Here is a 23925-nt window from a genome sequence, read left to right on the forward strand (position 1 = left end):
CTTCTGCTCGTTACCTAACGAACTTAAGTTCCGGATACATATTCTCTGAAACATCTTGACGGCTAATATTTTTTAACATACTCTTAGATCAATCTCTCATATATTCATTCAATCCTGCGTATAAAATTTGTTCCATCATTAATCCCTTGCCGTATTTTAACGAATCACGCTCGCGGTAAAGATGTTAAACAAAGTCTAACAAATATATGAGTGTTACGCCTTTCATTTGAAATGAAATAAAATCTGATTCGTTTGTAATCAATATTTGAGCATTAAAATAAAAATGTAGCCATACAAGAAATATAAATATTCTTTTCTCTTCTACGACATTTTTCGGGATAAAGACGTTTTAATAACTATAACTGCGGAAAAAATGATACGGCGAGGAGTTAAAAACAGTAGAAACTTTTTTTAAAACATTCTTACGTACAGTTTTCTATTAAAAATTAAATTTGTCTATTCCTAACACTATTCCCGACTATTAACTACAAGATTTCTTCATTTAATATTTTCACAAACATCTCAATCAATAAAACGCTTCTATATTTCTCCGAAAAACAAACGAGGATATAAAACTACCGATCGCTAGACCAATCTACATAAATTATCGCAGGTCACGCAGGAACAGACAAGCTGAAAATACACATGTTATAAATTTGTAAGTCGAGTATAATCAATTTGTTAAATTGCAAGGCCTTGGGTGACAGTTCCCATGATTCCTGCCGGGAGATACAGGTCAGTGAGCGAACTCAACGGCAAGAATCATCTGCGCTGCGTACGATAACAGGTTTTATAGACCGTATGATATCTCAGACGATTAATGGTCGACCTCGGCGTGAACGTGCCATGTTACGGATTATTTCAGTTTACGTCTTCAACAGCACGGTCATTGGTTTTGAGTACTTAATACGAAAACCGGGAGCGTTACGCGTGACCTATAGTACATATAGCCGACGCGATTGACTCGCAAATTAGACGGCTGAATATCTTCGAAACTATTACCCTGCGCGCGTTCATTAACACTTTTCTCGTGTTAGCAATCCCTAAAGTTTCTGGCCATGAATTACGATTAAGCCTTAATTACGGAGAATGATCTGCCATTACCCAAAGTCAAAAATCAATTGTTCTCGAGCCACAAATTTTTACAGGGAACAATCCACTTTTTACAGAGAATAATCACAATTGCCGGAACTCGGAAAACAATTATTCTTCAGCTACAAATTTTCATTCCGGACTGTCACTATTTCAGAAAACGCTTACGAGGATTTCTCTGATATGAAACATTCCTCGCAGGCAGAACTGCATCCCAGATAGAACTGTAACTGCGTTTTTATGTCAGACGTCGCAAGACTCCGAGAAAAAAAGGTATCCACGACCTCCTGGCCATATCAAACTGAAGTGCTCCCTCGAAAGGGTAGAAGCAATAGTTTCACTGCTCGCCGAAGTAGAATGTGTAGGCGCGAGCAAGACACTTTCCCGACGAGTTCAGAAACACGTTCAAATAAATAAAGGAAGACCAAGACTGTAGAGAAAAACGGATATGATGAGACAAATTGGCTAAAAACACAATCCTGTTAATTAATACATTAAACTGCTGAAAGCGCATTTCTGTTCACCATAATTCCGATTACAGTTCTGGAAACCACAGAAGCCTATATTCGCAGAATGGGAAGCATGATCGTATCACCGCGGCGAGGACAATCCTTATAAAAAGATGGAAAGTTGGCGAGACCGAAGGAAAAGCGGATTTTCACGCGAAAGAAGTTTGTTTCTCGTGGGACCACGGAAAGCAAAGTCGTGCTCGCGTGATAGACTAACGATATTAATTTCGTTCTGGGACTGGTTAGGTGATATTCGAGGAAACTGATGTCCTTCTCTGGGAACGAGTTTATCATGCATACACTAACACTATCAACGGAATTCAGGGAAGGCCGAAAATATCATACACGTAGAAATACCATGAAAAACGACAAATGAAAATGAAATGAATTTCAAAATGACCACCTTCTGCATTGCTACAAACTTGACATCGTTTATAAACAAACTTCATATAACATTTTTTTCGTATTTTCACTTGCAGATCATGCTCCTACAATCTTGCCGGAAAAGTAGGAAACACCCTGTATAATTTAGGATGAGAATGGTTCTGCACCCGTTCGATGTTCGCGAATAAAAACGGTTGAAGCGAAGAGAGGCAACAAATCAAGTTCGGCTCACGCAAGAAACATAAATAAAGCGACGACAACGCGCGGATAAGAAGTAGAATTCTGTATAGCAGAAGGTGAGCAAAAATTCGCAGAAATTACGCCGAAGTTCGTCGGTAGGGAGCCGCGAGGAAATGGAAGGAAGTAATGGTCGACTTTGAGACGGTACTTGAGTTCTCTAGGAAGGAACGCTTGTAGCAACCCTTTCACGGTCCTTGATTCCGCTGTGCGTTTCAAGTCTTGCTGCACACGAGCTTCCCAACGAAACGACCGAATGAATTCGCTGAATGAAGAAAGAACGCGAGCGTGAGGACACGCGCAATTATTTATTTCGGAAACGAGTATCGGCGGTGCAACGCTATTTCCGACCGCGTCAACAGGCGAATCAACATGGAAGCAACATGGGCTGACCTGGCCACTTGTTTAAAATTGTCAACAGACAAATTAACGTGCCGGCACTGGCAAATCTTCGCCGGCAGCTCTAGTTTTACCCGTTCAACGCTCCGCTTCCAGCTACCGCGGTTTAAAACCAATTTTTCTAATCCTATTATTCTATGATCCTATTACTTGAATTTGCTATATTCTACTTTCTGGTTTGGTCACCGCATCGAATAGCCACCCGTTTCCTCTTGCGTGTCAGTATTTTTGCCTTTCGTTGCATTCTTTATTATTTGACGAACCGAACAGTTTTGGTTCTGCAGATCGACCTTTCAATTTACGGTTCACAGACCTTGATTTCGACGAAAATCTCGGTTTCTGGATAAACGAGAATAAAATAACATTGAAACATTTTTCTTTTCGTCCTGTATCTCGCCTCCTTTCATCTGGTACGTAAAAGAGTTAAAGAGTTTAAAAAATGTCAAATATTTTGTTATTGTTAATTGCGCCGTTTATTACGCTGAAATGTAGAGTATAAATCACCTGGCTTACGTACGGCTGACGAACATTCAAATAAGACGAAAAAGATAGGAACGTAATGAAGGAGACTGTACGAGTGTCTATTCGAGGTAACAGATAATAAATACAGATAAACATGCGCATGACGTATTGGATCATGTGCTTGTACAAAAGTATTTAATGTACGTGGCAAGAATTGACAATTGCGATCCACAACTTCGTTATTTACAAAGGAGTGTTTCGACTGAGAAATATCGTCTAAACTCTGCGTAGACGCCTTAATTGGATCATTTATCAGAGTCGAATTCGAGTACGACCCCCAACTTCAGCACACTGTATAATTAGTTCCAAGTGACTATCACTTTCCTTCCACACCTTCTATTTTTCCAGCAGACCGAAACTGTCCTTTACCTGTGCGACTCTAGCAGCGTGGCGCAGGCGTAGCTTTCATTTCGAGCTAGAATAAGTTAATGACGATGAGTCGTGCGTTTCGCGAGCCGTCACGAACTGTTAATTATCGTCACGCTGAAAACAGGATCAAAGAGGCAGCGATATTTTAAATCGCGCCGCGAAACGCGTCTGACGCACGAGACGGCACTTTATTATTGAAATAAAAAAAAAAGCGTAGAGGAGCAGAAAAATAAGAAGGCGCGCGGTCATCGTACGGAAAGAGAGACTGAGGGTGGGAGAAAACGCGAGAAAGAGGGAAGGAAAGAAAAAGTGTAGGAGAAATGTTTGCCGAGGGAAATTTGCGCGTGTCGCGAAAAATTCGCCGGATCCGACGCGGTTACGACTTCCTTCCGGGATCGTCATCACGAGCTTTCGACGAGTGCATCACACCCGCGCGCACGAACCGTCCCGGCGGCGCGGAGTGTTCGGGCTGTTTTAATTATGACGCACTTTGAGCATATTACGCCAAAGCGTCCATGGCATGATGCCGAAAATACGTCGATGAAAGACTCGCGCGATGACGCTCGGAACTGGCCGGCCAACGGGATTACATTTCGAATAACTTGGATAAATTGCAAACACTTCGCCCGGCTAGATCCGCGCTGACGCTAGTCGCGAATTCCTCGCCCGACAATTAACTCGTCCCCATGCCAAGCGATAGCAACAATAATAGAGCGGCTTTATTGCGTCGCGGGAAAGGATAAACAAATACGCAGGGAAAGGAAATATCGAAATAACTTCGATCCGGTGTCGAGAGCTAACGTTTTCAACCCTTTGTGGACTTTTTAAAATACTAGAAATATTTTCCTCGGGCAAAGTTATGATGAATTACAATTGAATTACTTCACGAATTATATTTACAAAGTCATTCAATTACATTGTACTCAATTATTTCCTAAGTCGAAATTCAGTCACTTCATACGATTAAATTACGATGTAATTCGTTTTTACAATGGAAATACAATAATTGTGGCACTAATCGCCTATGCGGTCATACTCACTGAGGCAATTGTCAGCAAGTTTTAAATTAGTTTTAATGAACACTCTTTGTTCAAACATCTTGTCGTTAAGATTGCTGGATTTTGGAAGGTTGTCATCGTCGCATAAGAAAACATCCTCATAAACATAAAATTAAGTTGCCTGTGCCCATATTTTCCACATTAAGTGAGTAATGTATACATTGAGAAATTTACATTATACATTGTATTTCAATTACATTTTATTTCAATTGTACTTATGATGCCCGTAATTAGCAATCAGATTACGTGAAAGGTTCGAATTACGTAATGCAATTACAATGTAACTCAAATAGTGTGTACATAAAATACGAATTACGTACAGTCAAAGATTTTGAAATTGATTGATTATCGACTTTGTTTTCGCAACGAATAAAGAAGAATACTAAAGATAAATGAATTTATGTTACGACATAATAATTATCCAAGAAAGTACGAGAGTCTCCAGCAATTCTCATATTTACCAGCAAGAACATTCAGGAAATCTTAAAAACAAATTGGAAGCGACGCAAGCGTTAAGTGGAATTAATTTTTTGTTGATGATTCTCAACGAGAATCCAATTATGTAATTCGACTGAAGAGGCGAATTAAATTAAACTCGAAATTGTGACATTGCGTTATTCGCGTTGCCATATTGATTTAATGATCGCATCTCCGCGGTGAGATTGAAAACTTAATTACTGGATTCTTGACCGTTAACCGCTCGGTCTCAGAAGCCTGTTACATGGCCGAAAGCGAGCATAAACTATCAACTGTGATTACTTCTCGTACAACATGTATAAAATTGAAATAAAAAGCTAAACCATAAGCCAAACTGTTAAGGGGATTATAAATATTAAGTAGGTTATTTTGCACAGACAGACACAGATATACGGAGAAAAAGATATTTTCTTGAAATATCCAACCGTAAAGCAGTGTATTCGATCAAAAAATGTATTCAAAAGCACCTTGGCGTTTGCTCAGCCTTATGGCTCCCATAAACACAATTACAGACTCCTTAATAAGGAGAAATGGCCCTATCACGGCCAGACAGTAATGGCGCACGATTAACCTTCGCTGTTTCTGACGTTCGCGTAAATGACAAATGTTTTCTTCGTTGTTCAGCTTGTATACTAATTATCTTTGCATTTGCGTTGCAAAACAAATATTTATGCCCAAGTTAAATTCTATTGTAGATTCGACTATACCTCGAATGACACGCAGTGAGAGATAAAATCTCAGAATGCCAAATGCCGAATTATAAATTTTAACCCAGACCTATCTCTACATGAGACATCGCATGCCGAGAGATTCGCATGATTCAACTATTTTTATCGTTTTCTTTCAGGGTTAAATTACGTCAACGTCAGACCTTCGCTCCGAGTAGATTAAACAGAAAACGAACGTCTTTGAATTTCTTATCAATCTCATTAAAGGGAAACCGTGCCGATCCGTACCGTTCACTTACACTTATTGCCATTCCTGCATAGACGGTAACAGCATTATTCTTAGCAGTGAACGTTTAAATAAATAGTAATGACGCGATCAATTGATGAATCCATTCATTATTACTCACGAATATATTTTCATTCGATCGGCCGACTACGCAGCCGGCTTTTTATTTATGTACTCGCCGACCGAGTGCAATGATTATTTTAATTATAGCGTCTGGATAAAAGGTATTGTGTAACGAATAAAGGATCAAGAACTAATTGCTCTTTTTCAAGCAATCGACCAGTGCAGCCTGCATTTCAATACCAAATAGCATTTCTGTCCGTGTGGGCAATTAACCTCTCTTTTTCATCTTTTTACTTGGTTCGGCGAAAATACGGTTTTCCTTTTAAAAAATACAATAAAACCATTTCCCATTTCTACACCTCTCAAAAATTATAATAAAAATAGGATAGTATAACGATAAAATAAAATCTTCTAGTTTACTTTAGTTAGTATACACGTGTTGCAAGAGAATAAAATTTACAGGCATCGCGTTAATTCATAATACGAGCGTGTCCCCGAAGATTTTCCCGCGCCTCTCTGATTAGGAGCGTAACTGAATCCATTAATTCATGGCCGATGCGCTTAAATTATTAGGAACGTAATAACGCACGTATAAATGTGTAACGGTGCAACACAAGCTGCGACTGACGTGCATGTAACTTTATAGCATAATGCCATTACCTATTGCATTCCTGTGTGTAGGAAGTCTCTCGTGTAACCTTTACCCAACATGCGGCGAATCAGTTGTATCGAGCGTGCTCGCGAATATTTCGGTAGCTGAACTTTAAAATATCTGAACCTCTAAATCATTGTGATTAAATTCTGCCACGATAGTTGAAACCAATAAATTCTTGATTGTACACGTAAATGAAATGTCACGAAAACTTCAATCAGATTTCCTGTTCTCGTAAAAATACAGTCGATCCTAATTCTTGCGAATTATATCATAATTTGTTCAAGAAGATGCACAGTACCAAGAGGCAACTACTTTTCAACAAATGCACCGCACTCGCATTATTTATTCCGCCGGCTGCATACGATTCTGCGGTTACGTATCCTTCTATATTTTCATTTCTCTAATCGCGGTCGCCTTATTTAAATTTCATCGCTTACGTATAAATTAAAGTTCTATGTAATCGGCTCGCTGTCTCGTCAGCGTTTCTTGCGGAAACGAACACGAACAAAACAAACACGCGTTCTGGTTAATTTAATACTACAGAATCGAACGTTTCCGTCGATAATGCGATTTTCAACGTAAACAATGAAATCGCAGTCGTCGTGTGAAATAATCACGACGCGAATTTACAATACATCATGCTCGACAACGTGTGATACCTACAGTCACTTAAGGAAGTGGTCGTGCATTTTACAGTGGAGTGTCACTGTCAAATTCGTTTCATGCTCAACCGAGCAATTATTACATAATATCGTATCTAGTATTGATAAACAATCATTATTAACCTACATGTGAAATATGTACTCTTCCAATTACACGAAGTCAGTCTACTGTCCTTGCAAGAAAAGGTGCTCTCGTAGACGAACATTTTGGCGAGCGACTGTACGTATAAGTTATACATATACATATTTACCGTACAGATGACATTGTATCGCGAAATAAATTCTACACTTCCGTGTTCCGATATCTCGCATATGTAACGCCGAAGCCACGTGACCGACCAGCGTAGGCGACGAAAATCCGATTTTTATTAACGCGTCCGAGGTTCTGACCAAAGCTTATTTAGCTTAGAACTATTTACAGTTCTATAGTTATTGATTGGATACTCAGATCAGTTTTTATTGTCTTGGAAAAATCACGAGAACGTAAGTATTTGTTGAAATACGCAACATCTGACGTAATATACGCAAGAAAGAATTAATTAATTTAATAATTACGTGCACAGGTATAGAGTATGCTCTAGCTATGAGTTCTAGTATGGTCTAAGAGCATAGTGAGTTTAGTACTTCTAAATTAGAAAAGTTCAAATGAGTCATTTGACCTGTTTGGAGCCCTAGCGTTAAGTAACCGGTAAACAAAGTGTTAATTATTCCGACAAATTCGACGATTCATTCTACGTGTTTCTCGGGCGTGATAACGAACAGGATAACCAAGGTGTGTGTGTCCGTTGACCTACGATAAGAAATGCAACCCACAGGTCGGTTTTCATTCCGTCGATCCATAGAAAGCGTCGGACTCTGACGTGATTTACGGAACAGGCAGTTAAAAAGCGCTTACGGTTGGAGAGCGCGGTTTTGACGTCAATTCCTCAAAAAAGAATGAAAAAGTTTTCCAGTATTTACCAGAATCGACTATCTGCGATCGTTGATGACGGGTACACCGACCGTCAAACCGCTGACGTTGCCAGGCGATTCACATTCTTATCGATAGCGTGAGTGTAAGAAAAAAAAATGAAACGTGGAGAAAAATTGTATACATATGCATAATTTCTATGAATGGTCGATCATGCTACTATGAATCGTCAATTTAGGCAATGAGGCCCAGAGGCTTCTCGATCGTCATAGAACGCGAAATAGATCGCGACGAAGTGGCTCGTGATCGCGCATGAAATCTTATCAAAACTGTGCTCGGAGGCGACGCGGGGGTGGAGGACAGAGACGAGGTCCGGTGTCTCCGAGCCAAGCAACGGTGCATCACCTCCGTCACGTAACCGTATTCCATTTTCTCCCGGTCGCAATTTACAGGAGCATCTCATTAAAACGACGCACCGTGTTTCGCGAGTGCATCGACGTTCGAATCAAAAATCGCGACCTCCTCTTCATACGAAATTTATTCAACATTCTCGCTTTACTACCAGCACCCCAAGTTGATTACTAATTTTTGACCAAGTTCAGAAATTTATTTTTGTTATGCTACGAGACTGCAGATTTTCCAGCAAAATAAAAATTGTCTCTCTGCATCACTAATGATGAATTTCAATATTCTAGTTTTGGTTAATCAGTAGTTGATTACTAAATTGTGATTTTTTATTTCCTCAGATTGTTCTGTAGAAAGCAGAATGAGTAAACAATTTCATTCGCCTATTGGAGGATTCTTCCAAGTCAAAATAAATGAACAGTGATCCGCAGTGTTATTATAAATGCATGAGAAAGACTCTGCAAAAGAAATTCGTTTTCTACTTTTTATTGGGTGTATCTACTTCAGTTTCGAAAATAAATTAGTTCCCTCAGCAATCATTCATGTGGAGTAACTGAAGACTGTGTTTAATCTGATTAAACTTTGCATTTTATCATTTACTGAAAGTTTCTACTTTTACTTGTAATATAAGTTTCACCTGGTGCAAAAAATTATTCTATTACCTTTTTCGTGTAACATCTCAGTAATATTGTTTCCTCTCGCATTTCACATGAATTTTTAAAATTGCAATTTCTGCTTGTTTCGCGGTGAAAATCCTGTCCACGCTAACCTCCATTCCTTCAGCGCGATTAAAACAATACATAGTGCGTAGGGCCTTCGCGACAATAACCACAACTTCGTATTGATACAAAATTTTTTCTTTATTATTGTTTTACAATTAATTACTAGACTACTTAGATTTCTGAAAAACGGAATGAGTGGACAAGTTCTTTTTGTTCGCTAAGAAACTCCTTCGAGTCGAAATAAAATAAAAATTTTATCAATTTTGCTTAAATGAATAATGCATATGCCATAAATGCATACAGCTCCGCTGCCTGTTAATTGCATGTTACGTGATTTATGAAACATGGAATCATATGTATCCGTTATGCAAAGTCAGAATCAGTGTCAGAACATGTGTCGTTGTTTGTGTCTGATGATTCCTCAGAACGTGATTCATATTTGCTGCAAACTTGTTCATGTTCAGGTTCACACAGACCTTTGTTAATAAATTCATTTGACTAATACATGTTGATTACCAATTTAATTGTGTCACTGCAAACTTTTGAAACGTTCTTCCAGTCTGGGTGACAATAGATTCGGGCATCGTAGTTACAGAGTTCAATAGGCTTTCATATCTTCGTCGAATTGAATGGGTTTTCCCTGTACATCTCTACTGGTCGTCTACTTTTCTGTGGTTTTAACTCTTGACTCCTCTCTAGTATACAGTGTTCTTGAATATCTCATATCTCTTCATGACGCACTTCCAAGGCTAAGATAACTTTCTGATTGGTGCTATGTCTTTTGAAATAATATCTGTTTCACGTTTTAATAGCTCGGGCATGTTATACCGAATTGGATTTCGTTTGTTCAGTAGACAGTTCTTATTTCGTGCAATAATTTAACCCTCATCCGTTCCTCATTTCACGAACTGAATCTGCCCCACAGTGATAATAAACTTACTTCCGGAAAACTGTGTCAAATTGACACGAGGGAGGAATGCGGATTCAGGAATTTGTTACTTTTCTGAGCTGTCGAAATAATTTCTAAAATATTATCTGGATCGTGCATTATTTCATACTTTATACGATCTTAGCTTTAAACTTTAAACCGTCTTTTTAATTACTATTTTCCTCATTTTATTTTTATGCGAAACACAAATTTTATGTTGCCCGTTGCGTAGTCAACCGGCCGTACACCGCATGCTTCCACCGCATTTCCTTCAACAATTACATTAATATATACCCTCAAAATAAAAAAAAAAAAACACAAAAATTCTCAACTAGTAAAGCCTCAAAATTATTCACCCATACAGATTTCCTACTCAAGGAGCCTACAAAACTCGCGTAAAAAAAGGTATGGCGGTACTTCGAAACACTTTAATCTTCAAATCTCGTATACCAACCACGTAATGGAAAGGATAAAACAAAATTGCTCGAAATAACTGAAAAATGGCGTACCAACAATCAGGATACCACAGCGTTAAAAGCTCGGCATGAAAGTTCAGGCTAAGGAAACAACCCGGGATACATTTGTCAAAGGTTATAGGTAACGTTACGAGCTGCGTTTCGTACCTAACATTTCCCGGGAGGTGGTTTCCGAGATCTTACACGTGGAATATTTGATTTTCGTCCATTGAATCGAAACACTGTGGTACGACGGATCGAATAGTGTCGGCTGGCTGTTGCTAGTATTGTGGAGCCGGTCGCGAGGGGAACGGGGAATCGTTCGAACGACGTAACAGAAAAGAAGAAGAAGAAGAAGAAGCAGCCGCAGAAACAGAAAAAGAGGGAGAGGGAGAAAGAGAGAGAGAGATAGTGGTCGGCCGCAGTCGGTCGGTGTACGGTTCGACCACGTGGTGGCACACTGGCTATTTGCCTTGCAATTACACCCAGAAAACAATTAACGATGAGACGATAGTAGCGCATACGTTGACGTCAATTCTCGAAGATAACGTGCGCGCGCGTTCGCGTCCGACGCTTCGTGGTGACGCGTGCTGGTGGTGGAGGTGCGACATCGACTGCGGGGTGGGAGGAAAGAACCGACGAGGGAAGGGTGGTGGTGGTGGTGGTGGTAGCGGTGATGTTCGCTAAGAATGGCTGAGACATAGACGAGGGGGTGGAGAGGGAACGGGGGGAGGGGACGGGGCCGGCGACTCTGGCGTAGGCAGGGGGGTAGCAACATGGCTGTCGGTCAGTCGGTATCGAACCGTCGCGTTACGCGAAGCTCCTACGACTCGCGCGGTAGGAACGCCGCCGCTCCGGGACGAGACACGGAATCTCGTGAACGTGAAGGACGACTTCTCACCGATGGCACGGGCTCCCCGACCTTACGCACCCGTCGAGGTCGGTAGCGACAACGCGTTTCCCTCGGTTCAGAAACGGTTCTGCCGGTCCGGAACGTGCAGCCCCCGGTAATTCGGGCCAGGATCGAACGTGTAAGTAGCCGAGTAACTTGTCAAACAACGTTACCCGTGCGGTGCTCCCCTGCTTGCTTCCGTATCCGTGTCCGTGGATTGTTCGTCACCAAGGACGATCATCGACCGCATCGGCCGTTCTCTCGGACCTTTCCAACATTTTTCTCTCTCTCTCGTTCCATGTTCTCTTTCTTTCACTGTCTCTTTTCTTCTTCTCCTCTCTCTCTGTCTCCCTCGTTCTCTTTCTCCTTTTATCGTCTTATCGAAGACTATCGACGAGTATCGATCCTGGACCCGTCGATGAGCAAGAGGTCGTTGTCGATCCGTGACGTCAGTCGAGAATACCTATTGTACTTGTTGCAGGAAGCTTTTACACTTTTGCGAAGAAGCTTCTCCCTCCCCCCTGTCTTTCTCTCGCGCGGAGGTTTGCCCGCAAGCGTTCGGCACTTTTACCCCCGGAACAATGTCGTCGCTTTTTCCATGCATGGATCGCGTATTATCGTGAGACGATGGCATTTTAATTTCGGAGCATGTCAATTTTCGATCGGATCCGGACGAACTGATGCGTTTCGGATGGTAAACAGTGAACGACCTGTTTTATTGGTGGCAACGATTGCAATCAAAACGACGTCGGCTTGTTCCAATCGCCGCGACGATTGTATACGGCTCGTTTCGAGCAATTTCTTTCTGCTGGATGACCGTTCGTTATTTGCAATGTTAATCGAAATAATTCAAGTAGTTGACGTCAAGGGGAAATATGATGTGAACGGTGTATGGAAACTTGGGAAATAAGAATATTTTCTCTGATCATACGAGGAATATATTTCCTCCGTCCGTACTTTCATTGGAACTGTGATGCTTGTTTATAATTAAATATTTTGAAACAATGTCATTGATCTCGTAACAGAATTGCGATACTTATTTTTTAACTTAGAACGACTTGAAATAAAACGAAATAGTGTTGTATTTAAAATACATCAGTTGAAAATTTTACATGAGTCTTGTGTTAGTCAAATACTCCCTCTTGTCAGGTAGCTGATTCAATTATGCATTCGTGACAATGTTACACAATAGAATACAACAGTGGTTAATATAAATCATTCCGCAGCAAGAAAAATGGTTTTAAAGCTAGAAGCTAATTTTGTTTAATTGTAGACATTTTTAACTTATCTCTTCCTTTGTATATCAATTACAGGCATTTTTAAGCTACAATAAAAAAACAATCATTCAGAGGCTGGTGAGAGGACAATTTTTACCAAAAAAATGGATTCTGGAGTGGGACAAAGCAAGATCCAAATTCGTGTCGGATTTTATGACATTGAAGGCACCATCGGCAAAGGGAACTTTGCTGTGGTGAAATTAGCTAGACATCGTATCACTAAGACAGAGGTAAATATAATCAATATGCATACTATCAAAGGTATCCTAACTGAAAATTGAATAAAAATAATTTAACGTTATGTCTCTTTTTAGGTAGCCATTAAAATAATTGATAAATCACAATTGGATCCCACGAATCTTGAAAAAGTTTATAGAGAAGTAGAAATAATGAAGCAACTGGAACACCCACATATTGTCAAATTATATCAAGTTATGGAAACAACAAATATGATATATATGGTAGGCTTGTATAGAAGACATTTTAAATAGATTTATAGAATTTAAAAAACGGAGTATAATAGCATACCTTTCTTAGGTGTGCGAATATGCGAGCAAAGGTGAAATATTTGACTATATTGCACGATACGGACGAATGGGAGAACCCAGAGCTCGTGCAACGTTTGCTCAAATACTCTCTGCGGTTGAATACTGCCACGCGACGGGTGTAGCGCATCGTGATCTCAAAGCTGAAAATTTACTCTTGGACGCTCAGATGAACGTAAAAATCGCTGACTTCGGATTTAGCAATAGATTCTCGCCCGGCGAAAGATTAAGCACGTGGTGTGGTAGCCCCCCTTACGCGGCACCTGAAGTCTTTCGAGGGAAACATTATGCTGGCCCTGAAATTGATGTGTGGGTAAGCACTTTTACAAATTCGTCTGACGCACAATAACCGACGTAAATACTTTAACGTGCTTTTTCTTTGTTTTTACAGAGTTTAGGTGTAGTACTGTATGTATTAGTATGCGGAGCACTGCCCTTTGATGGTTCTACCCTTCAGTCTTTGAGAGACCGTGTTCTCAGTGGAAGATTTAGAATTCCATACTTCATGAGCACAGGTACGTTCTTCCCCACGTAACTATAGATTTCTTTGTTTAGTATAGAAAATACATGTTAAATTCTCGTTCCAGATTGTGAAAGTTTAATTCGCAAAATGTTGGTTTTGGAACCATCAAAACGATACACCATTCCACAAATAAAGCGACATCGCTGGATGGCAGGATCTGCAGACACTATTTGTTCAATGATCATAACAAGACCATCCTCGTCCATCCAAGAACCAAATGAGCAAATACTGCGACTTATGCACGGCTTAGGCATAGATATTACACGGACCAGAGAGGTATTTTCTATGTCTGCAATGTGTATCCACGTGTTAGCAAGTTTAAACAAGAAAATGTATTTTAAGATAACATGTTTTCTCTTTCACCAGTCTTTAAGGAAGAGCAGTTATGATCATCACGCTGCCATTTATTTCTTGCTACTGGAGAGGCTGAAGCAACATCGTATTAGTAGCTCGACAAACAATAGTTGCTGGCCTAGTGTAGCAAGAACAAAGGAGGACAAATTCAAATCAAGGTATGTGGCAAATAAATTCTTTTATTGCACTTTATCGTTTCCTACCTTTTATTATTTGAATTAACGTTGATGTAACTTTGTTGTACAACTTCCAATCCTGCCAGTCAGAAATAGTTTCGAAAACGAACAAAAAAGAGAGATAGAACTGAATTTTAATCGTATCATTTCTGTTTCCAGCGATAGCTTAGTGGGACGTTGATCTTTAGTGTCGGTGACGCATATTTGGAGATTTAATCGGGACAGGTCGGATTGGAAACACTTCGGTGTCGCTTTAGTTTTGGTAAATCCCCATTTTCTTTTATTGCTTTCTGTTTTTCTGTTTTACATTAAGATTTCATTTCACGCAACTGAATTTATAATTGCCTTTTGTTTATATTTAATGTTTCCTACCTGCTTCGTTGTACTTGAATTCATGAAATTGTATACGCAGTCTTAAACATTTCTCAAAAGTATTATAGTGATTAACACGTCAAGCAAGATAAAGCAAGAGTGTTATAAATCTTCATAAGTGGATATGTACCATTTGCGCGCTAAACAATCGTAATATCCGTGTTATTCGATATTCGTAACATGTGTTACATTTTCGTTGTCTAGAACAAGGGAAGATGCGACTCGAGGTGGCAAAAGGTTTAGTTCGACTAGCTCTTCGACCGACGAAGGATGCTGCAGCGCGGAAGGTGACCTGGAAGAGGGTCCGAGCGGCGATGAACTGAGAGAAGCTCAGATCAAGCTCGAAGAACATAGACTAGGCCTAGATCATGATATCAGTCAACGAATTGACAGTCAGATAGTCAATCGACGATTAAGTGATTATCAACACCATTTTGATACTCCACTTATGGATCCTATTGATCCTCCTAGTCGAACAACATTGTTCATTGCCGGCGGTAGTGGTAGTTCGTCGTCCGAACTTTTTGAATCCAGTTTTGATTCTGGTTGCCCGCCAGATTACTCCGGGGCAAACTCGTTCACGAGCAGTTTGCCGTCCTGCACTCCCCCGCCAACTTTGAGTCCATCACCAATAACCGGCAGAATATCCAGAGTGTCTCAAGGTCGCAGAGCCTCTGATGGTGGACCCAGACTACTATTCTGTCAGCAAGGTGGCGGAGACAGACCGACTAAGCAGCGAAGTATTCAAGGTATGTCAATTGTCTATTACAGTAAAATTCCGATAATCTGGAATGCTAGGGACCTCAGCAGTACCGAATTATTGGACCATATCTATAATGAGGTTGAAATTAGAATTTTATAAATCTAAAAAGGAAAAATTGTAATTGTTGTCTATCTTCGTAGATTCGGGCAAAGCAAGGGGTCATTTGGACCTTGTTCATTTAAGACCGCCGTCTACACCACCTGAGAATCAACAATTCAAACTTCGCGGTGACTTCAGTACGCAATTGCAGTTGTTAGTGCAACAGCGAATGTTGCAACAAAAACGAAACCTCTATCATAGACACAGAGGCGGTGGAAGTCCGACACCAATCTCTGTGTCGACGAGCGCCGCAGGCAGGCGTACTGACCATGTACCGAGACAGGATAGTTATAAACTAGCTCAGAGGACTCAAATCTTACCACCGTTATCTCAGGGACACGTTGACAGAGACTTTGATAGAGAAAGAAAACGGGACGAGGAAAGATGGAAAAGCCTGCCGTCCCGACTAGCAGCAGATTGTCAGTTAGCAGAAAGGACATTGCTGTGGAGTCAACAGGTAATTCTATAAATAGAAGTTTAAAAAAAAAACACCGTTTGGGTTGAGCCGACTAATAATAAAAAAAAAAGAAAAGAGAACGTTATCGGGCCGAAATAAAAAAAGAACGAAAAATAACTCGTTGGTATCTGTTCAACGATCGTGTGACGTCATTGCTTTTTGGAGCAAATTCAAATCGTGACAGAATTGTGTACTTATACTCAAACTCAAACACAGAGTATTATATTACAGTTCCTTTTATAGTGTCAACATTGTTGTGAGCGTGTATCATGTTCACAATGATGATTCGATGTAAATATTATTAGCGTTGTTTATGACATTAGTGACTAGATGTTACTTGTGATACGATAGCACAATTATTTGTGTTAGATGCAAATAAATAATTATTTTTCTTTAATTTGGCAGTTTATTGTTCACTCTGATTTGCCTTACTTCTCGTGCATGTAACTAAACCCCGACCGAACGTTTACTGTACAGTTAACAAAAACGAAAAAGGAAACGTGTCGACCTTCAGAGACAAATTGGATTGCGGTTCACCTGCATCGCAAAATTGCAAAAACGAAATTTTGTTTTGATAACTGTGCAATGTTAATTTATAGAGATATGTTTGTGCCTGTTAAATACACCTATTCAGACAATAACACATGATTTATGCACCGATACACCGACGCTATACAGAGAATGATAAGTAGTCCGCTATATTTTAGCACAACTGCGATGAAGGACTCTCCCTGAACAATACAGTGTTAACAACACCTAAACATGAAGCTTGAGAAATGCATATCATTTGTAGTACCTTTCCTTATTTGGCTTCCTAGATCTTATTTTATTTTGAGACAACTTGATCAAAATATTGAGCACAAAAATTATACGAAATGTAAATAATTTAAAGAAGAAAATATGTCAGGTGGGTCTCAGTGGAGGAGCATCATACTTGCCACCTGGTAGTGTGGGTGGCTTTTTATGGGCCACCGGAAGCAACCCTCATTCAACCATCTTCGAACACGTTGGGGATCCAATGGAATGAACATCTACCCTGTTGTACTTTTAGCGTTGAATTGGAGATTTTGAGTCTGAAAGACTAGATTCTACATACCAGATACAATAAGCAGTATTGCCTTCCTAGTCTTTCCATATCAGTATCTTTATTTATACAATTACATATATTATCGTATCTATTTTCTAAGTGTCCAAGAATGACTTTGTATAAATTTCTTTTTAGAACCGTTTCCTCCATCTAGCTTTCATACACAAAATCTTTGATTAGATGGAAGGTACATGGTTACTACATGCCAAAGATTTGCTATTCTCGCATAATTTTATTTTACATTCTGTGTCGAGCGTACAATTGATCACCTATATTTATATACGTACACACGTGTTTCATTCACGGAACAATTACATACATGCCATATACAAGGTGTGGCCGGACGAGTGGTACAACCAGGCAGGGGATGATTCTACATGTAAAAATCAATCGAGAAAAAGGAATAACATTTTTTAGTTTGACGCCTCGTTTTCGAGAAGTTAGACTTTAAAGATCCGTCGGGTTCGCGTGCTTCAGTATACACAGGAAGTAGAATCGGTTGGTCATGATCAGACGCGTCAGACGATTCCTATCAGTAGCACGTATATTTGCTGCATTTTCAAAATCGATTTTCTCGAAAACGAGGTGTCAAACGAGAAAATGTTAATCCTTGTCAATTTTATGTTTACATGTAGAATCATCCCCTGCCTGGTTGTGTCACCCGCCCGGCCATACCCTGTATACATGTAATGAGATGAATATTATTAAAACAGAAAAAAGAAATCTTTGTCATGTAGTAGCATACCTATCGACTGGCTGATTTTTATCAGTCGAATATCCAATTATATCATAGACTGATAATTAACAAGAAAAAAAAACACCAACCAAGTTTATATTCATAAGCGAGTGGCATATGTCTTGCTTTAAAATGGCTATGTTTAATTGGAAGTACAACGTGTATAGTCATGCATATTTTAATGACAATTAAGAAGAGTGCTTTTGATGTGCTTCCTGAATACATTTCAGCAAATTATCATACGATTATGGTATTGCTTATGTATTTATCCTGTCACTTTTATTGTTTCCAAGCTATTCCGGTCTACAATAATCGAAAAATAAAACTCTTCGGTTGATTCATTGGTTCTTTGGTAACTTCCATTTAATAAACTGTTCGTTATGGGAAACGTTTAGTGTACTGTCACAGAATGAAAATAAATATCAGTACTCAAATAAAAGACAAGTAATTATACATAGCATAAGGTGTAGGGGTGCAATAATCTTTCCTTCACAGGAATGACTGAAACAAGACTTATTTAGAATCAGATGCAAGAATTATGCCACTTCTGCTTTTCTATGCAATTAATTGAGGAGTGGAATTAAGGAAACTACGTTGAACATTTTTGTTATACATTTCCGTTAAACGATTAGTGCGATAATGTTGTACAAAATTTAGCTGTTTTATCATTCCACTCTTCATTATGATGGTTATAGTGAGTTAGGAAATAATAAAAACAATAATAAATAGCGATAAATAGTAGCTGCTGTTGAAAAAAAAGGAAAATAAAGTGCTGCATTCTGTAAAGATGTTTAAATAAAACTGTTGTATACACGATCTTTAATGAAAATGATTGTTTACATGTTAAATTATACATTTTGTATGCGTTCTGGTTTTCTACAAAGAATGTAGGTCACATTCATATAGTTACTGGGTACTATTACCGCGCATAAATGTTAGTACAAAGTTATCATTTCACTTGAAACGAAATAAACGAGCAGTTCTGCTTCACGAGCTTTTTGTATGATTGAAAATTGAGATGGAAAGAGAAATGAATCGGTGACATAACTAAAAAAAAATCTATTTGTACATTTTGATACGAATACAGCACTTTCCAAGGCAAATATATATTAGATTCTAGTAGTCTAGTCAGTAGGAAGCAATACCGGCCGCGCACAACTGACAACGACTTTAATATTCAAATTTTCCGCCATTTTTTACCCAACAAAAAAATAACAATCAAACTTCGCTCAAAGTCTTTTGATAAGTAAAAAAAACGATAGCTGTTAAGTTAGCATAATCAGACCGGGATCTTGTTCTGGCATATAATTCTCTCAAAAGACCCTCCCATAAATGTGCGAACAAAAACTCAGGAATTGAAAATCGGTTTTGGCACCGTTCAGCATTCATGTCTTTATTAAACTAATACTTTCACGTTGCATGCAACAAATATCATTTGTAAAATGTATGACATTCTATTGATTAGCGCGTAAATTAGTTTCATGATTAATTCTAAGAACACAATTTTAATACCAAACAAATCTTTTCAAAAGAGAAACGCCATCACCGACAATGACATATTACTATCGTTTGGCGATGTTATCCGACCACAAGAACGAGTGTTTCATGGACTTGTTCAAACATATTGTATTAGAATATGGCAATACGAATTAAACAAAAAAAAATAGGGAAAAACGTTGCTAACCAAAATATCCGTTTTTACATTTGCAAGGAATTATTTGTTTTATTGTTTCCTTGCTGTCATGTATGATAGTAAGTAATTACTATTTATCAACTGAAAAACTGTCAGCAAGTGTATACATTGCGTGTATGAAAATACTAAATAAAACCATATGCAGACTGCAAAATGAAATGCTACTTCTATGTCTACAGGATATTAAAGTTACTCAAATACCATGAACTTTCATTTTTATCGTTCCATTTGCTTAACTTATATTTACATCAAACACAGTTACATTTCCAATTCAAGTAGATTCTCTGCCTTCGGTAAAAATATCTGTACCAGTTTGTTCTGCCCTCAGCTTTGCTTCCTTGGGCGTTAACTTTTCGTATTCACTGGGATTTAACGGTTCACCGTTTGGACCCAATTGATTTGCTTCAAAATCCGCTTTGATTTTCTTTGCATATACTATGTTGAATAAGTCTTTAGCTGTGAATTCACGATTTTGCACATCTTTAACTTTATAGGAAACGTATGGTTTTAAATCAAAATCCTTCAGTGAAGGCACAATAATCTCTGGTATCATTTCTGGTATAATAACGAATTTATCCCCTACACGCAGCCCTGTTGTTCTTACCCCTCTCTCTAAAAAGAATTAAATAGTACAATATAACCTATCTTCTATTTACAAATATGAGACTTTATTTTAATGCATTCAATAAACATGTAATGGTTAAAAGAAAAAGAACTTACTATCGATTGGGATGTCGCAATCCGGATTGGTTGCTTGTTCCTGTTTAAATGCACGACTACCTCGCTTGTTGTATAATAGAAATTTTCGAAAATTTCGCTTGCCATAACAAACAGACGAAGTCGAAATTCGTCGACTTATAACCATACACGTCGATGACATCGTAATTTCTGAAAGATACAGATAACACAAGTTATTCATATAATTATGAAATGATCGATTGCTACGTCTTTTATTAAAATATTTATTTATGTAGGTTATTTTCTATCGAAATCTAATGCTTCTGATTTCAACTGTATTCAGATATTCTTTCTTTGCATAGCTTAACACACTATTATCTATAAACATATCATATAATTATCTATCATTAAATCAAATAGGAAATATTTTAAATGAAAATCTCTGCAAAAATGATATCACTGGAATCATGTAAGATTAGAATTACGAATTATGACATGTATTTTTCAAATTATTACTGTCTCACAAATTGCTTAAAACTTAATTAGTAATTCAATAAATTTACCATAAATTACTATTTTGTTTATATCTGTTTATTAATGTTTGTTGCACTACAAGATAACTATTTACTTCGCGAAACAGATCACTGACCACTCTGCTGACCACTCTTATATTAGGTTATAGCATGGATCAGATACTATTAAAGACTGCTAGCCTTATGGAAGATCGTGTCACTCGAATACTACTGAATACTACGGTCACGTCGAGCACCAACGAATCTCGTCGGTGGTTATTGGTGGTTATAGTACCGATAGTACCGTACATTGAGCGGTAGGTAGCATTATGGTTTCACCATAGAGCACAGAGTACTTAGAAAAATGAAATGGTTCTGTTCCTTATTTACATATTGTTAAATCAGTCTTGACAATTGTTGATCATTGTTCGAATATACACAGAAAGAAATTGATGACATGCAAATGCATCAAGTGTTACGAATTTACAAATAATAATTTGATTCGTTTTACGAATACAGTAGCTAATTTTTTAGACAATTGTTCGATCGAGATAAGTACGATGTCAGCAAATACTTCGCATACAGAAAAGGAATTAGATTTAAGCAATGCTGGCAGAGGTGTTTGGTTAGTCAAAGTACCAAAATACATAGCTAATAAATGGGAGAAAGCACCTGGCAACATAGAAGTTGGAAAATTAAAGATAACTAAGTAGGTTTCAGTCTTGAAATTGTTTTGTTAAATCTTATTAATTTTATGAAAACGCTAAATTTCATGTGTCTGGGTTACGTTAGAAATCCTGGTCAAAAAGCAGAAGTATCTCTCAAACTGTCAGAAGCAGTTTTAGCTTTGAAGGAGCCAGGAGAGGAAGAAATCCCCAAACAACATAGATTAGATGTTACAACTGTAACTAAACAGATGTTAGGTGTATTTTCGCATGTCACGCGTAAGTCTCTAAACTTGATTAATATCTTTAGAATACCTTACGTTCAAATGTGTATTCCTAAATTGTACATATTTTATAGCATCGAATAATTCCGATTCCATTGTTCCTGAGATCGAGAAACTTTATATGGAAGGGAGGATTGTACAGAAATTAGAATGTCGACCATATGGTAGTGATTTTATTATATGATATTTATACATCCGTTAACGTTAAAAGGCACATTATTCATGTGTTCATCTTACTTTCAGCTGATAATTGTTATATGAAATTGAAATTACAAAGTATCAAAAGAGCTTCTGTGCCGCAGAGACAAGTTCAGCAATTGGATAGAGTAGTTCAAAATTTCAAACCTGTTTCTGATCACAAACATAATGTCAGTATTGTATTTGTAGTAGTTCGAATAATATATTTGCTTTTATATTAATGTAATTATGTGGTTTATAGATTGAATATGCAGAGAAGAAGAAGGCTGAAGGCAAAAAGATGCGAGATGACAAGGATGCAGTATTAGATATGTTGTTTGCTGCCTTCGAGAAACATCAGTATTATAATATAAGAGATCTTGTGAAAATTACGAGGCAGCCAATTGTTAGTTTATTTTAAATAGTTGTACATGTGTATATATATATATATATTATATATTGTATATATATATATATGTATATACTTATTATATCTGTTGTAAATATTAATTTTTATTTTTCAGGTATATCTGAAGGAAATATTAAATGAAGTATGTAATTATAATCTAAAAAATCCTCATAGAAATATGTGGGAATTGAAACCGGAATACAGACATTACAAGGATGAGGATAGAGCCGCTGAAAATGCTCAAAAGAAAGATGATTCCGATGACGATTAACTTATGGTACTTGTACATACATTTTTTCTCATACATTTGATTAATTTAAGCATGGACGAAAATAGAATATTTTATATAATCTTGAAATCAAGGCTGTGCAGAATATATATATATATAATTCTGACAATTTTTAAAATTTTATACACTTACAATTATTTTTCTCTGGGTTGTACACAATTCTTGGTAGACATTATGATTGTAACAATTTATTCCTTTCTTCTTAAATACATACAATTTTCAGTTTGAATAACTTACTGTACCATGCTAACAATATAAATCTTTTATTGTTACATAAGTGAAAATTGTCAATTTATAAAATGTATATTTATATTTCATAAGAAAAGGGATTGTATAGTTTCAATAGATTTGTAGATGTTACATGTTATTTTAATATTGCTTACATTGTGCGTGAACAATAACACATTCATTAGAATGTTTTAAACACAAATTTTACATGTGATCTGAAAAATAAATTGACGTTTTTTTCCAAAAACAAAGTATTATTGCTTTATTTAATAGTATGTTTAAATGGCACATAATAAAATGTAATAAAATAGGAAACTCTCTAATTTTCCTGTATACATAACAAAATTAAGAAAATATTTACTTCCTCACAAAAATTGACTAGAGTTGATTGCACATTGTCTTCAACTGTCATATAAAAATAGTACGGAAGTACAATATTTTTTACATACTCTTTTACAATATAAATATACTAAAACAAAGACTAATAACTTTTTCGACATGCATACAAAAATATCACGAGAAATAGCAAATTGTTCGTTAATATTCAAAATATTATACACACAAATCAACTCTATATTCTATTGTTTATAATGTGAACTATGGAATGCCTTACTAAGAAAATGTTCGCAGTCTATTGATAAAAATACAAAATTTTACATAAATGTTATTCGGGCTCAACCGTCGGCTGTGCCCGACAACAATAACGCCCGCCAAACGATTGCTCGTACTGGCCGTATTCGATTCAAACGCGCCGTTTCCCTGCCGAACCGTTCGGCAACGCGTACCCCGCGACATTCCTTCCTCACGCTGGGAAGGTGATTATATATACCCCCGCGCACCGAGACGCGGAGAGAAGAGTCCAAAGCGTGCTGAGACACTTTTGCATTACACCGGCAAAGTCATTTTTA

The 23925-nt window shown here is 37.8% G+C and overlaps 3 protein-coding genes across 4 annotated transcripts; 2 read left to right on the forward strand and 1 right to left on the reverse strand.

Annotated features, from left to right (window-relative positions):
- Positions 1-11564: 11564 nt before the first annotated feature.
- LOC143209340 (uncharacterized) lies at positions 11565-18857 on the forward strand. Of its 2 annotated transcripts, none has more exons than XM_076424824.1 (10): positions 11565-11832; positions 13007-13200; positions 13285-13431; positions 13508-13828; positions 13907-14030; positions 14103-14314; positions 14405-14550; positions 15145-15689; positions 15844-16259; positions 17167-18857. In XM_076424824.1, the coding sequence occupies exons 2-10, from the start codon at positions 13075-13077 to the stop codon at positions 17284-17286; spliced, it is 2157 nt and encodes a 718-aa protein (XP_076280939.1). In that variant the 5' UTR covers positions 11565-11832; positions 13007-13074; the 3' UTR covers positions 17287-18857. The 2 variants fall into 2 exon arrangements, with proteins under 2 accessions (XP_076280939.1, XP_076280940.1); XM_076424825.1 differs by lacking the exon at positions 11565-11832 and adding an exon at positions 11857-12387.
- A 1116-nt stretch (positions 18858-19973) lies between these two features.
- Positions 19974-21176, reverse strand: Mrpl41 (mitochondrial ribosomal protein L41). Its single transcript, XM_076424832.1, has 3 exons — positions 21017-21176; positions 20496-20663; positions 19974-20387 (listed from the first exon to the last, which is right to left on the reverse strand). The coding sequence occupies exons 2-3, from the start codon at positions 20653-20655 to the stop codon at positions 20047-20049; spliced, it is 501 nt and encodes a 166-aa protein (XP_076280947.1). The 5' UTR covers positions 20656-20663; positions 21017-21176; the 3' UTR covers positions 19974-20046.
- Positions 21177-21331: 155 nt separating this feature from the next.
- Tfiifbeta (transcription factor TFIIFbeta) lies at positions 21332-23268 on the forward strand. Its single transcript, XM_076424831.1, has 6 exons — positions 21332-21674; positions 21758-21909; positions 21989-22078; positions 22158-22282; positions 22354-22497; positions 22616-23268. Exons 1-6 carry the CDS (start codon positions 21418-21420, stop codon positions 22769-22771), a joined length of 924 nt encoding a protein of 307 aa, XP_076280946.1. The 5' UTR covers positions 21332-21417; the 3' UTR covers positions 22772-23268.
- Positions 23269-23925: the final 657 nt, after the last annotated feature.

The sequence above is a fragment of the Lasioglossum baleicum genome, chromosome 6 (genome assembly GCF_051020765.1).
Source record: "Lasioglossum baleicum chromosome 6, iyLasBale1, whole genome shotgun sequence".
NCBI lineage: Eukaryota > Metazoa > Arthropoda > Insecta > Hymenoptera > Halictidae > Lasioglossum > Lasioglossum baleicum.